The sequence below is a fragment of the Rattus norvegicus genome, chromosome 14, assembly GCF_021556685.1.
Source record: "Rattus norvegicus strain SHRSP/BbbUtx chromosome 14, alternate assembly SHRSP_T2T, whole genome shotgun sequence".
In the NCBI taxonomy this organism is placed as follows: domain Eukaryota; kingdom Metazoa; phylum Chordata; class Mammalia; order Rodentia; family Muridae; genus Rattus; species Rattus norvegicus.
In genome coordinates this window covers 73,628,749-73,641,487 of record NC_141547.1, presented here as the reverse complement: position 1 = coordinate 73,641,487, position 12,739 = coordinate 73,628,749, and the positions used below count along the sequence as shown (strand labels likewise).

At 49.2% G+C, this 12,739-nt stretch overlaps 1 protein-coding gene and 1 long non-coding RNA gene across 2 annotated transcripts; one reads left to right on the top strand and one right to left on the bottom strand.

Annotated features, from left to right (window-relative positions):
* Positions 1 to 999: 999 nt before the first annotated feature.
* Nkx3-2 (NK3 homeobox 2) lies at positions 1,000 to 3,387 on the bottom strand. The gene is given in 2 exon segments (NM_001399522.1): positions 1,000 to 1,656; positions 2,912 to 3,387. Coding segments are annotated over 2 exon segments (987 nt in total). The 5' UTR covers positions 3,363 to 3,387; the 3' UTR covers positions 1,000 to 1,120.
* Positions 3,388 to 5,069: 1,682 nt separating this feature from the next.
* Positions 5,070 to 11,634, top strand: LOC148001391 (uncharacterized). The gene is made up of 3 exons (XR_015637070.1): positions 5,070 to 5,236; positions 5,930 to 6,077; positions 6,526 to 11,634. It is a non-coding gene; the product is annotated as an uncharacterized LOC148001391 (long non-coding RNA).
* The last annotated feature ends 1,105 nt before the right edge of the window (positions 11,635 to 12,739 follow it).

Below are 12,739 nucleotides of genomic sequence, written 5' to 3'. Positions count from 1 at the left end.
TTTCAGAGAAAACAAAGCCCGGGGAGGACATGTTGAACTAAAGTTTATAAATTAAAGAAAAAAAAATACAGCGAATAGAGTTTCCAAAATTCACAAATCTTTTAAAGATAACTCTAGTTGAGTGCACAGTGCCCTTAAAGAGGCGAAAAGCTGCGAGGCTGACTGAGACGTGTCGTCTCAGTAACAAGCAAGGCACAGAGGGTGTGGGGGCTGAAAGAGAGGAACAGGGAAAGTGGAGGAAGACGCGCGAAAACGCAGGCCAGGAATATTCACATTGAATAAAAAAATAATCGTTATTTGAATACAAACAACCGAAAAGTGCTACAAGTCTCAACCGTCTTTGAAGGGGGAAAAAAAAGGAAAGAAAGAAAGGCAGGTTTCTGAAAGGGGCTTTTACGATGGCGGTGGGCCCTTTTTGTGGGTCTCTCAGGCACTTTCCCTTTGGGTGTGGCCCTGAATTTACAGAAAGAGAAAGTGGAGAGAATCCCTGGCCTGCCCCGCGCTGAAAGGCTCCCATTCTTACATTCAGCATCCAGGAAGGCGCCCCGCGAGGGGTGGAGTGGAGGTCCCCCCAAATCAAAACGCTTCGAGGTTCAATTCAACTCCTGCCCTGGAGCTGAAAGAATTCTGCACTTCTTTGTCACAAACGTAATTTCCAAACATTAAAGATATGCAGATACAGATTGGTAGCATGGATACCATGAACTAGTGTGGCCTAGCGCCAGAAGCGCCTGGCCGACCCGAGATTCTGAGGATTCAGGCTACCGGGGGGCTCTCCAGGAATCCTCTCTACTCTGGGCAAACACCATCCCCAGGCAGACAGAATCCAAATCCAACGTTGTTGTGATAATAAATAGCGTCCCGAGGCTTGCGGATAGGTGGCGGGTGTGTAGAGCGCCTGGGGTCATAGGGCGCAGCTGTTCAAATCACAATAAGGCGCCCTCTCTGGGCAGACTCAGTTCCATGGCCCTGTCACCCAGGGTTAGGAGGTCCCAGCCGGATTTCATTCTCCACCTGCACCTTGCCCAGGTTGCCAGAGCTCGCCTACACTGGGTACAATTTCTACACCTGTCCGCGGCGATGCAAACTGGGGATCCTTCTCTGCCTGGTCCCAAACGCTTCACTGGGTACCAGCAGCGGCCGCGCATGTGGACAGCGCCCAGCCCGGGAAGCAGTAGTAAGGGTAGTAGTAGGAGGGCTGCAGTGGCAGAAGAGTAGGTGGCCTCAACACCTCTCCGGGCAAATACTGTCTTTGGTCGTCACGCACCAGCACCTTTACGGCCACTTTCTTGGCGGCGGGTGCTGAGGCGAGCAGGTCGGCGGCCATCTGCCGGCGTTTGGTCTTGTAGCGACGGTTCTGAAACCAGATCTTCACTTGCGTCTCTGTGAGCTTCAGTGAAGCTGCCAGGTCAGCGCGTTCCGGTCCGGACAGGTAGCGCTGATGGTTAAACCGGCGCTCCAGCTCGAAGACCTGGGCGTGAGAGAAGGCTGCCCGAGAGCGCTTCTTTCGCGGCTTAGGGGCTGCGGGCTCTTCCTCCTCCTCCACGCCGCCCGCCTGCCCGCTGCTAGCCCCGCCGCCCGCTGTGCCGCACAACCCAGGCACGCGTGCACCTCCAGGGCTAACACTGCCGTCCTCGCCTCTTGGGCTGTGGTCGCCTGTGGATTCCAGTAGGAACAAAAAGCAATAACCTGTCAGAATCGCAGAGGGAAAGATAGGTCTCGGTTGCAGTGGTTTCTCGCGGAAGACTGGGCAGGGGAACCCGCTTTGAGCCTACTGAAAGGGGACGAGAAGTTCCAGAGGGTTCTGTTTCAGAACTCTGTCCCCCACGCTTCTCAAATCTGTATCTTTTCTACTGCTTGCCAGAGCAGGAGGGGAACACCTCTCCCTGAGCTTGGGGGTGAGAGGGATTTCCTGCAGGGACGTAGGATACTTGGCCCGAGCTCATTCACAACTTTGTTCTGTACTTAGCCCTGAATCGTGGCTTTCTACACTGAATTTCTGTTTCTCGGCTCCAGGCCGTACACCTCTGCACACCCACACATACACACATCAGTTGGCTACATGAAAGAGAAATGGGGAGGGGGAGGGGCAGATCTTGAGGTCAGAGGTATACAGTCTTCCATCCTGACAGCCCAGAGATGCTTTCAGAGTCATGGCAACTGGGAGGAACATCAAGGCCCGAAGTACACTTGCCTTCCTGTTCTTTGCAAGAAAATAAAGGGAAGCCGGGTGTAGGTAGTGAAGACCCTGATCTGAACCCCATTCCCCAGCCTCTTCTGTGCTCCCTGCAGCGCGCCTGCGAAGAGGTCAGCGCTCTGGCCGGCTTAAAGCCTATGTGAGGCCTACAGCAGACTGTAGAAGCCAGCTGCTGGCCTTTCAGACCAAGAAATATACCCGTGACTGGATACGGTCTTGATGTTGAGTGCCTCCTGGACGACCTGGATCACACTTCTCCACAGTCGTCTGCCTCGTAACTGCTACTTTTGTTTCTAGCTCCTAGGTACTCAGCCAAAGCCTGTTTTGTCAGTCCTGGAGTAAGGGAAGTTAAACACGCCCTTTCCCAAGACAGGACTTGCAGTCCTTAGCACGACTGTGTCAGGGGAGAGCTCTATGATCTATCTCCTAGGTTTCTGGTCCCCCTTTCCTAAGTTTAGAGATTTTAAATGGACACAGCGGAGGCACCATAGATGGACTCAAAACTCTCGGTGCGGAGCGCAGGGCACATGGTACGTAGGACACCGGCTCTAAGCAACTCACTTGCTTCAGGCTTGGGGCAGCGCGCTCCAACGTGCAGAACTTGCAGGGCATCTTGTTCCCACTGTAGGCCCACCCCGCCTCAGAGTGCTTGACCTCTTAACCCACCCCCTTCAGCCCAGCCCCCTTCCTGGAGAAACCCCCGCAGCAGCAGACCTGAAACGCTGGCTGACATCTCGCTGTCGCTGCGGATCCGGGCTTCCTCCTCCAGGTCCTTGGCGGCGTGCTGCTCCAGGCCCAGGGTCACCCTAGCGTGGCCCGTTCCACTGGCTCCCGGGACGTCGGCGCAGCGCCTCCTGCCCTCATTCTCTTCGCTCAGGGCTGAGTCCGAGTCCCAACCTCCGGGGCTCTCCGCGCTGTGCCCCACAGCTGTTCTGGTTCGGGCGGGAGACGCCAGAAGAGAGTCCTCGGCGCCCCCCAGCGCACCGGCCTCGGTCTCCCCGAAGAGCCGCCAGCAGCAGACGGCGGGCGCCGCGGCCACTGCCACCTCTGTGCCCCCTGGTGCCGGGCGCCCCTCGGGCGCGGCCAGCCCGCCACGCTCCTCTTTCTTGTTGAGGATCGCCTGGATGGAGAAGGGCGTCAAGGTGCTGCTGCTGCGCACAGCCATCTGCGCCGCGGATCGGAGCCGGCAGCCAGGCGAGCAGCTGGGTCGCGGGGACAGCTTCGAGCCTGACGCGGAGCGCTGGGCGACCGCAGCGCAAGTGAGAGGGGCGCGCCAGGACCCCGCAGCCCACTCCTGCGCAGCCCCCGCCCCCCTCAGTTCCAGGATCCGCGCCGACCCTCACCCCACCTCTCAGGCCCACCTCGCCAGGACCCCCTCCCCCGGAATCTAGCGCCAGATGCTCTTCTCCTACAGCTCGGCCAGTTATCTCTTCGCTCGTGGCCCTCGGGGGGCCGGCCGGGTCTGTCCCCTGGGGGAGGCCGGCAGGAATTGTCTAGGGTTTTCTCCGCGTCTGCAGTCGCCTCAGGAGCGCCGCCGGGGCGCACCGCCCAAGTCACTTTCTCTGTGCGCCTCTGTCTTCCCGGCCTGTAGGGCTTTGCTCCTGGCGGGTCCTCCCTCTTCCCCTCTGGGCTGGCTCTTCCGGAGCCTACCCCTCTGGCGCCCGCAGTGACAGCCGAGGCCCCTAAAATCGGAGAAGAGCGGGGACACCTTTTTACCCTCTGCCCGGGTTTTATCTGTTTCTTCTCTTTGCCTCTGCGTTCCACTTTACCCACCCCCACCCCCATCAGAGTGTCATTCCTCTCCGCTGAGTGACAGCATCGGGCCACGCCCCTTCACTGGATGTCCAGGGCTCTCCCTGCAGTGGATTGGCTGGTTCCAACTGGGGGCCGTTGACTTTAAGAGACTCAACACCACAAGTTGAGTAGCGAAAGACGGGGTCTGAATTAACCCCTTCCCTCCTAAGCCTGGTTTTCAGAGCATCCTTCAGCAATGTGGAGACGCAATCATCCCGAAACCTCGGTTCTGATTTCCGCTCCTATAGCCGCTACTCCAGCGCTTTTCTGGAACACAAGCATGAACCCCAGCCCAATTTTTCGGCGAAAACTCAACGGAAAGTGTCTCCAGATGTAACATGTAGTTTCTTTACTCTAGGAAGGAGCCCAGAGTCGAAGAACAAAATTCATCTTTTTTTTTCCCCGCTCTTAAAGTTTCTCAGCTGTTTCTCTGCTAATGTTCTTTACAGAAGTAATCTGATAATTAAAATCACTCTACCAAATATTCTTCTCTCCTTACATTTGATTGGATTGGATTTCTGCAGACGACTTAAAAAGCTAGGTTGAAAAATATTAGTTAAGCCCCAAGTGAGGCGAGGAATCGGAAGGTCCTTGGGGAAAGAATTTTTGGAACTGGGTATTGGTCTCCGTGGGCAATCAACTCTGAATTAATTGTTACTTGTTCAATTTGTTGTACACCAGGAAGGAAAAAATAAAAATGCTTTTAATTTGTTCTTTAAATATTCTGTTTCTTGTGAATTGAGAGGGAATAGGGAAGTTTTAAAAGAGACTATCTGGGAGCTACACGATAGTGAAATACAGAACTAATATTTAATGCCCTTAAGACTAAGAACCAAGTTGTTTTACTCAGGAGAAGGAAGTAAATACAAAGTACAAACATTGTGGTTATGTCAAAACATATGTTGCCTATTTATGAAACATCTTTCTAATGAAAAGCTTGTTCAAGTGACATATCTCACTGCTCCACAGACTTGACCAGAGGCTTGATCCAATACACAAGCTTGTACCTGTGAACGCATTTAAATAGTTGTGATTTTAATTTCAGAAGCGAATGAATCTACTTCATTGGTGTCATTAGAATAGGGAAGGCCTCCTGGAGTTGTTTCTCGGACGGAGCTGGATCCACCCTGCAGGGAAGAAGTCGTTACCTAGTCAAAGTTGTTCGCCTCAGGAACGATCAGAAGCTTGTAGACTTCACGGATGCAGTCACTAGTCTGTTTCCCAGCCCTATGAAGATGCTGCAGGGTATGTTCGGGTAAGGGATGGGGCTCTCTTGAAGGGGCTACAACTCTTCATAGTTCTTTACAAAGCTTAAGTTTTGAGGAAACGAGTTAAATTCATTGTTAATATCTGGCAAATCTATCAGTCAAGGGACGGTCTTCTGGCTAGGACAGGGACCCAGTGAAATGCTTACAAGGTTTCAAAATGAGGCTCCCCACTCCTCCTTCAAAGTTTTCATGTTTTATTAAAATTGATTTCCTCTTCTCTGCACCTCATGCTGGGTGACGAGAATGTTTGTAGCTATTTTTCTTTAGGGACCAGTGGAGGACTAGGGACATAGAATGACAGAAAATTGGGGTTACTCAGGTGTAGAGTATGTGTGCGTTCGCCTGTGGACATAGGGCTCAGTGGGCACAAGAACCAGTGAGTTCTGGATAAGCGAATGGACAAGAATATCAGAGGGTGTAACAGCCGAGCGAGAGGGTTAGATTTGGCTCTCCATATACTTATTTGAAGTAATGATCACTCTTTATTTGGCCGAAACAACAGTTGTTGTTGTTGTTGTTGTTGTTTTTAATCTCAAACCACAAGTTGACACAGAGGTAGGTAGCAGACATTTTTGAAGCACAGAAAGCCACGGTTTGGTGAATTTAGATGTCGTCAGCGTTGCTGGTTTTTGCATGAGAATAACGAAGTGGTTTCAACCCACATCTCCAGGAGGCGCAGGAAGATGGAATTTGGCAGAGGTTAGCAGATCATCATTAGGTCTCGGGAGTGACCGCTGCAGGCAGGGCCAGGAGGCGTATGTTTGGAAGAAGATAAACACTCGGGTTCTGAGCTACAAAGAGAGGAAGCCCCCGAAAGAGTAAGAATTGGGAAGAGATGAAAAGGCGTTGGGGGCTATGGCCGGATGCACTGAAGTACCTCGAGTACGTCCTGAGTCAAGGCCAGCTCAAGAGGTCAGAGGAGGTCTGGAACTGCTCCACTACCACAGGCACACCCCCCCCCGCCCCCTTTCGAGGACAACGTGTGTGATAGCCTCCAGGCCAAGTAGCTAGCTTAAGCTTCGGAAAACCCGTGATTGCCAATGACGGTGGCTCTTGGCCTGGCGTTGGCTCTGCCCTCCGGCCTGGACTGACCAGGAGTCTGAGTTAGGGGTCCCGTTTTGCCACAAGACCTGTCATCACTCTGCGCCTGTCTCCGTGGTGGCGCCCCCTCCTCGCCCCCAGGTTCCACATTTTCATTCGCCCCTAGGTTCCACATTTTCATTGACGGATCCCTCTTCTCTTCTCCCCAATCTGTTCCTTCTCCAGCTGCCTCCTTTCCAGGATCCACACGTAGGTCCCGCACCTCTTCTGCAGTCTGGTTCCCGTGCGACGCCTATGAGCGGAGCCCTCGGTCCCCTAGGAAGCCTGGGCCTGGTGTGCTGCTGGGACACGATGCTTCTACGCGTCGTCGCAGAGGCGATGCCTTGGTAATGAGAAAGCCGCGAAGGGATAGGATGGGAGAACCCACAGCTTCTGTCGTTCCTGGCAAGCTTCTGCGCGCACACAGGCATTTCTGTGGCGCTCAAGCCCCCAGGGAAATCTTCCCCAGAGGTCAAGCTGCGACCGGTGGATGTCACCCACACCTCTCTTGACCTGGAGAGCAGAGGTTGCCTTCCTTTCCACCCCTGGGTGGCTAAATCATCTCTAGGGTGTTGGGCACGGGTGGATCTTAGTTCTATCCCTGCAGGCCACATACTGTGACCGGGACTGAGTGAAAGTCACTTGCTTTCTCCATTCCTTTAAAACCGGGCTCTTTTTTGTTTGTTTGTTTGTTTGTTTGTTTGTTTTTTTCCTTCGGAGCTGGGGACCGAACCCAGGGCCTTGAGCTTCCTAGGCAAGCGCTCTACCACTGAGCTAAATCCCCAACCCCTAAAACCGGGCTCTTAGCTGGTTGCCGGAGCAAAGGAGAAGAGGAGGCGTTTGCTGACTCACTGGAGCTGAACAGTCGCTCCGGGGAGTAAGGGTCCTCATCTGCAAACGCCCTGAGGGCTCTACAAGCAGCCACTTACACCAAGGGTCAAGCAGGCAGACGTGGGTTCCCCGTGCTCTAGTCAACCAGCCCCTAGCAGGGGTTTTCACGCGCAGCATTCTGGTTTATCAGACTGAAGAGAGACACTTCACCAACACAGGCCAAGGTACCGCGAACACCCGAACCCTGGAGGCTACTGCTTTACTCAAAGAACAGACCTCCCGGGGCTGCGATGAGTTGGAAATCATTCCTGCTTTTACACAGACAAAACAGACTCAAGGCTCTCAGTGGGTGGCTAAATCGGGATTCAAAATGGTCTGAAACCAACCAAACCGACTTCCTCACCCTAGCTTGTTCTTCTCTCCAGCCTTCGTGGTTTTCCTCTTTAAGTATTTCCTTAGAGTTTTCTGATTCATTCTAAAACACTCCAGCTTCTGGAAACCCGGGAGAAACCAAAGAAAGCACATAAACCTAACGATATCTCCTCTTCTGTACATTAGACCACGAACGAGCGGACTCAGGCCTACGAGGTGAAACCAAACTTCAAACCTAGTAAAGTAAAGGGAACCTTTTTTTTTTTTTTTTTTTTTTTGGTTTGTGTCTTCAGACACACCAGAAGAGGGCATCAGATCCCATTACAGATGGTTGGGAGCCACCATGTGGTTGCTGGGATTTGAACTCAGGACCTCTGGAAGAGCAGTCAGTGCTCTTAACCACTGAGCCATCTCTCCAGCCCTGGTTTGTGTCTTAATATATAAGTAACGAACTATAGTTACACAGGTGAAGGGACAACAGGTGCTAGAAAGCCATTGGGTTCAGAGAAAAAAGAAATGTGTTCTCAAGTCTGAGATGCAGAGAAAGAAATGAGCCCACGGAAAACACTTTCCCTTGGAGCTTAGCTTTCGCGCACGTGTGAAAAAGAAACCAAACCACCCGCAGCACGCAAGGTGGAGGGCGAGCGCCACCTAGCGATCCTCTTCCTGGATGTGCAACACACCCACACCTGACTTACGGGAGAGCCCCACAGGGGGAAAATGGTTTGTTCTCAAGTTTGTGTTGCTTCAGTTTCTCTTTCCTCCAGTACTGGAGACATTCCATTTTAAGTGAGGCGGAACTGGTCAGCATTCTGACTCCTATCAATGTTCAGTTCAGTAGTAGGCAAGAGGAAAGGATTGGGAAAGAACTAGAGAAGGTTTTGGACTCAATTGTCCCGGAGGCGGTTTAGCTAGAGAGAATTGGACCTGGTTCACCCCGTTACTCCCCCCGAGCAGGTTCTACATACTATGCATGGCTCTCCCCATGATGATTAAGGTAGTTAACCTGAGAGTTTATTTAGCACAATAGGAATACTTTTGAAAATACGGTGTTTTGGGGGGCTTTTTCTTTCTTTTTTGAGACAGGCTCTCATACGTCCCAGGCTGTCTTCCATAACCATCATCAGTTTTAATGACTTTACCATCTTCCAAAAACCTAAATTCTGCCCACATGAGACTCTAACATGCCCCTCCTCCCTTCCCCATCTCCTGCCAAACACCATTCTATAATCTCCACGAATTTGCTAATGAGGACCAGGCTAGTCTGAAACTCACTAAGAATGCCTATGCCTCTCCAGGGTTGGTATTGAGCACCACGCCTGGCTCCCTTGGACGTTCGTGTTGTTTGTATCTCTCAGTAATTCTGAGTACTGATGAAATCATGATTGCCAAGAAGACCTGTTTGTGCATACAAAGAAATCACACATGTCGATATTTCTTTCAGATCTTGCTTACAATTCTTCAGAATATAGAGTCAGGAATGAGAATTTGTGGATTCCATATTTTATTTTTAATTTTAAAGAAACCTCCATACCATTTTGTCATAATGGCTACCCCATTTTATATTTCTACCTACAGAACACACGTATTCTAATTTTTCATCTCCTTACCAACTTCTGTTGTTTTCTGTCTTTGTGATAGTAGTCGTTCTAACGAGCGAGTAGTGGCACAATGCTGTTGGATTGCTCCACATTTCTTTAAGATCAGATGACGTGATTATTGGGCACAGGAGAGCTGTCTATTTGGGTTGCTTGCCTGTTTTAGAACTGGGCTGTTATCTGGTAGCTGAATTTGAGAAGTTCTTTATACTTTGTAGATATCGGTTACTTATACAAAGGATGATTTGAAATATATTCTCCCATCCCATCTCTCAGTATTCTCAAAGGACTCAGTGGGTTGGGTGGAGGTGAGAAAAAGGACATAATCCAAGGTGTGTTCTGGGTCTGGTCTCAAGAGCAGCTCAGAATCGGAGGAGTTGTGTTGAGAAAGTCATCTGTTTTAGATGGATTCCATCTTACCTACTGTTCAGAGATTCAGACCCGAAATACTGACAACCATGTAGAGCAGGTGACTGTCTTAGTCAGTGTTCTATTGCTGCAAAGAAATCCCATAACCAGGGGAACTCCTACAAAAGAAAGCATTTGATTGCTTTCTTACAGTGTCAGAGATTCAGTCCGTCATTATTGTGAGGGGGAGCATGGTGCCAGCTGGAGAAGTAGCTGCGAGTTCTACATATGGATCAGCAGGCAACAGGAAGAGAGAGCCACTAGGTCTGGTTTGGGGTTTTGAAACCTCAAAGCCTGCCTCCAGTGACACACTTCCTCCTACAAGACCACACCCCCTAATCCTTTCAAATAGTGCCCCTCACCTGCACTCAAGTACATGAATCCATGAGGTGATTCTTATTCAAACCACCACAGTGAAAGTATTTGTAAGCCGTGTACTGACAACGGTGGACGTGAAATAGAAGAAAGATTTCAAGAGGATATTGTGCTAGAACTGTTTTGGGGAATTCTCAGCTGGAAGGAGAATGCTTCACACCAGCTGGCCTCACACTTGTTGAAAGAATGACAATGAAGAGCGTTTCATTTGTCTAAAGACTCTGAGTAGCATCTACTTAAATACTCAGTAGGAGCTACTCTACCTGTTATGCTCTCATTAAGCTGTTTTCCTTCATATGAAGAACCTAGATTTTAAATCACACACACACACACACACACACACACACACACACACACACACTGAACCATTGAGCTACAGTCCTAGCCTTAAAGTATTCTCAAGGCAACATCAAATCAATGAATCAGTGGTTTCCTTTTTATTTTTTTAATATTTCTGGCAGTCCTGGGAATTGAACTTTGGGCCCCATGGATGCCAGTCAAGCACACTACCACTGATCTACAGCCCCCAGAACTCATATATGCACTTCTTTATATTGGTGCATGTGTGCAGGTCACAAACCAAGAAGGTGCTCAGAGGATCTTAAAACAAGTAGTAAGTAAAGAGTGTGACAGAGGATATGCAAAAAGAAAGCAAACAGGGCTGGAGGGAGGGAGAAGAGGGAAGAACACATAACTGGGGGGGGGGATGAGAAAAGGAACCTTCCCGTAAGAGGAAGAAGGGAGCAGACACGTGGGTGGAATACACAGCAGGAAGCTCGTGAGAGGATTCACAGGAGCACCAGAGAATCACTGGCTGTGTATCAAACTGGGACGCAGATGACAGGACAGCACCTGCAGGTCTATAAACCTTGGTTTCGGTGTCACTGACAGCCTGAGAACACTCTAGTGCCAGCCACTAAGTTCCGAGCTCTCTGGACATCCTCCTTCGTGCTCTCTTCCCCAGTGTTCATGCCCCAACAATGCTCCTTGACTCTCCCCAAAAGCCTAACCCACCAACCTGCAACTATAGGTCCTGCTCCTTGGGTTGGCATGTCTTACAAAGGCTCATTTTGTGTTTCACAAGTCTGTGATTACAAATCCTTCTCAATCTTAAATCCCTAGAATTTAAAGTAATTAAACCATTGTAATGGTCAAACTCTGGGAGGGCAACTGTTTCTCCTACCTAGGCCTTACCCAGGTGGACTGTAATGGGGCAGGAGCATGAATGAGTGCTCACTCATCAGGATTTCAGTCGCAGATGCACCCTCCACTTTGCACAGCTGTATAGTAATTCCCTAATCTTTTTCTTTCTGGCCTTTTCTTGGTATCTGAATGACTATGTTTAGGGCTTTCCCACCCCTCTTCATATTTAACCTTTTCTCTTGGAAATAAGGAAAACCATGGCTTTAGAATGGTTTCCCCTCTGCAGAGTATGAGCACTATGTCTTCAATCAATTAACTCACTCAGGAAAAATTTCCCTTCATGATAATAAACAAACGTGCTTACATCAAAAGGGTGGTTTTTTAAAGAGTAGTGTGCCTTTAATGTTAGCCTTCATATATTCCTTTTTACAATTGTGTGTATCCTATTATCACAATTGATTTAATGACCTTATTTAAATGACTTATTCTTAACTTGAAAAGCTTTACCCTCAAATCTTTGTATAAGTGATATAAAAGAAATATTAATAAATTTATAAATATTTAAGTCAAACATTATTTTGCCATGGATAGCTTTTCTGTTTACACACACACACACACACACACACACACAAACACACACACACACACACACTGCAGATAAACCAGTGTGACCTTTGGATTACAACACATGGGAATGACGGTGTCTACTGTTCTGAGTGCACATTAACAAGGCTACAAGGTTGTCACATCCCAGCAGAATCAACTTACAAGTTTCTAGCATAGTTGGAAATACTAAAAGGAACAGAAATGCCTATGAGCCCACCAAGATACATGTCAGAATGTCTGCAGCCTTTTTGCTTTGTTTTGTCTTGTTTTTGTTGTTGTTTGGTTGGTTTGGTTTGGTAATGGCTAAAATCCTAGAAACTAACTTGGATGGTTAATCTTAATTGTCAACTTGACTGGATTCAAAATCACATAGGAGTGAGAAACCCTCAGAGAGGTTTAAGTGAGGAGGGAGCACACACGCTAAGTGTGGCTGTTATCATCTGACCAGCAAGGGTCCTGGACTGCCTGAAAAGGAGGAAGAACATGGGTGAAAGCAATCATCTTTCCTTGTTTCCCCCTGTTGTTTCAATGTGATATCTCTCACTCCTCACCCTGGTTACAACGTGATATCTACATCCCTCACCTTGGCCTACTGACTGTGCCTTTGAACTGTGAACTACACACCACACACACACACACACACAGACACACACACACACACACACACACACACACACACAAAATCCTTCTTTCCAATTACTTTGTAACTAATACACTACTCTAATACTTAGCAGTTGGAATCGATAAATTGAGTGTGATGTGTGATACACTCACAGATTAAGATATTGTATACATCAATGAGATGACCCATCTATAATCACATGCAGACATACAGATGAATTCATACACTCAATTCTTCATATGAGTCACTACCACATCCCTAATGCTGAGTGGCCCAGCACATGGTAGGCTCTTAGCAGATGTTTATTGCATGCATGGTCTCATTTTACCCTGAGCCCTTTGGGGTCAGCAAAGCAGGCATCAGGTTTCTTTTTACAGATAAAGAACTTGAGACGCAAAGAAGCCACGGGATGTGTTCCAAGTCACCTGGAACATGGGCATTCATC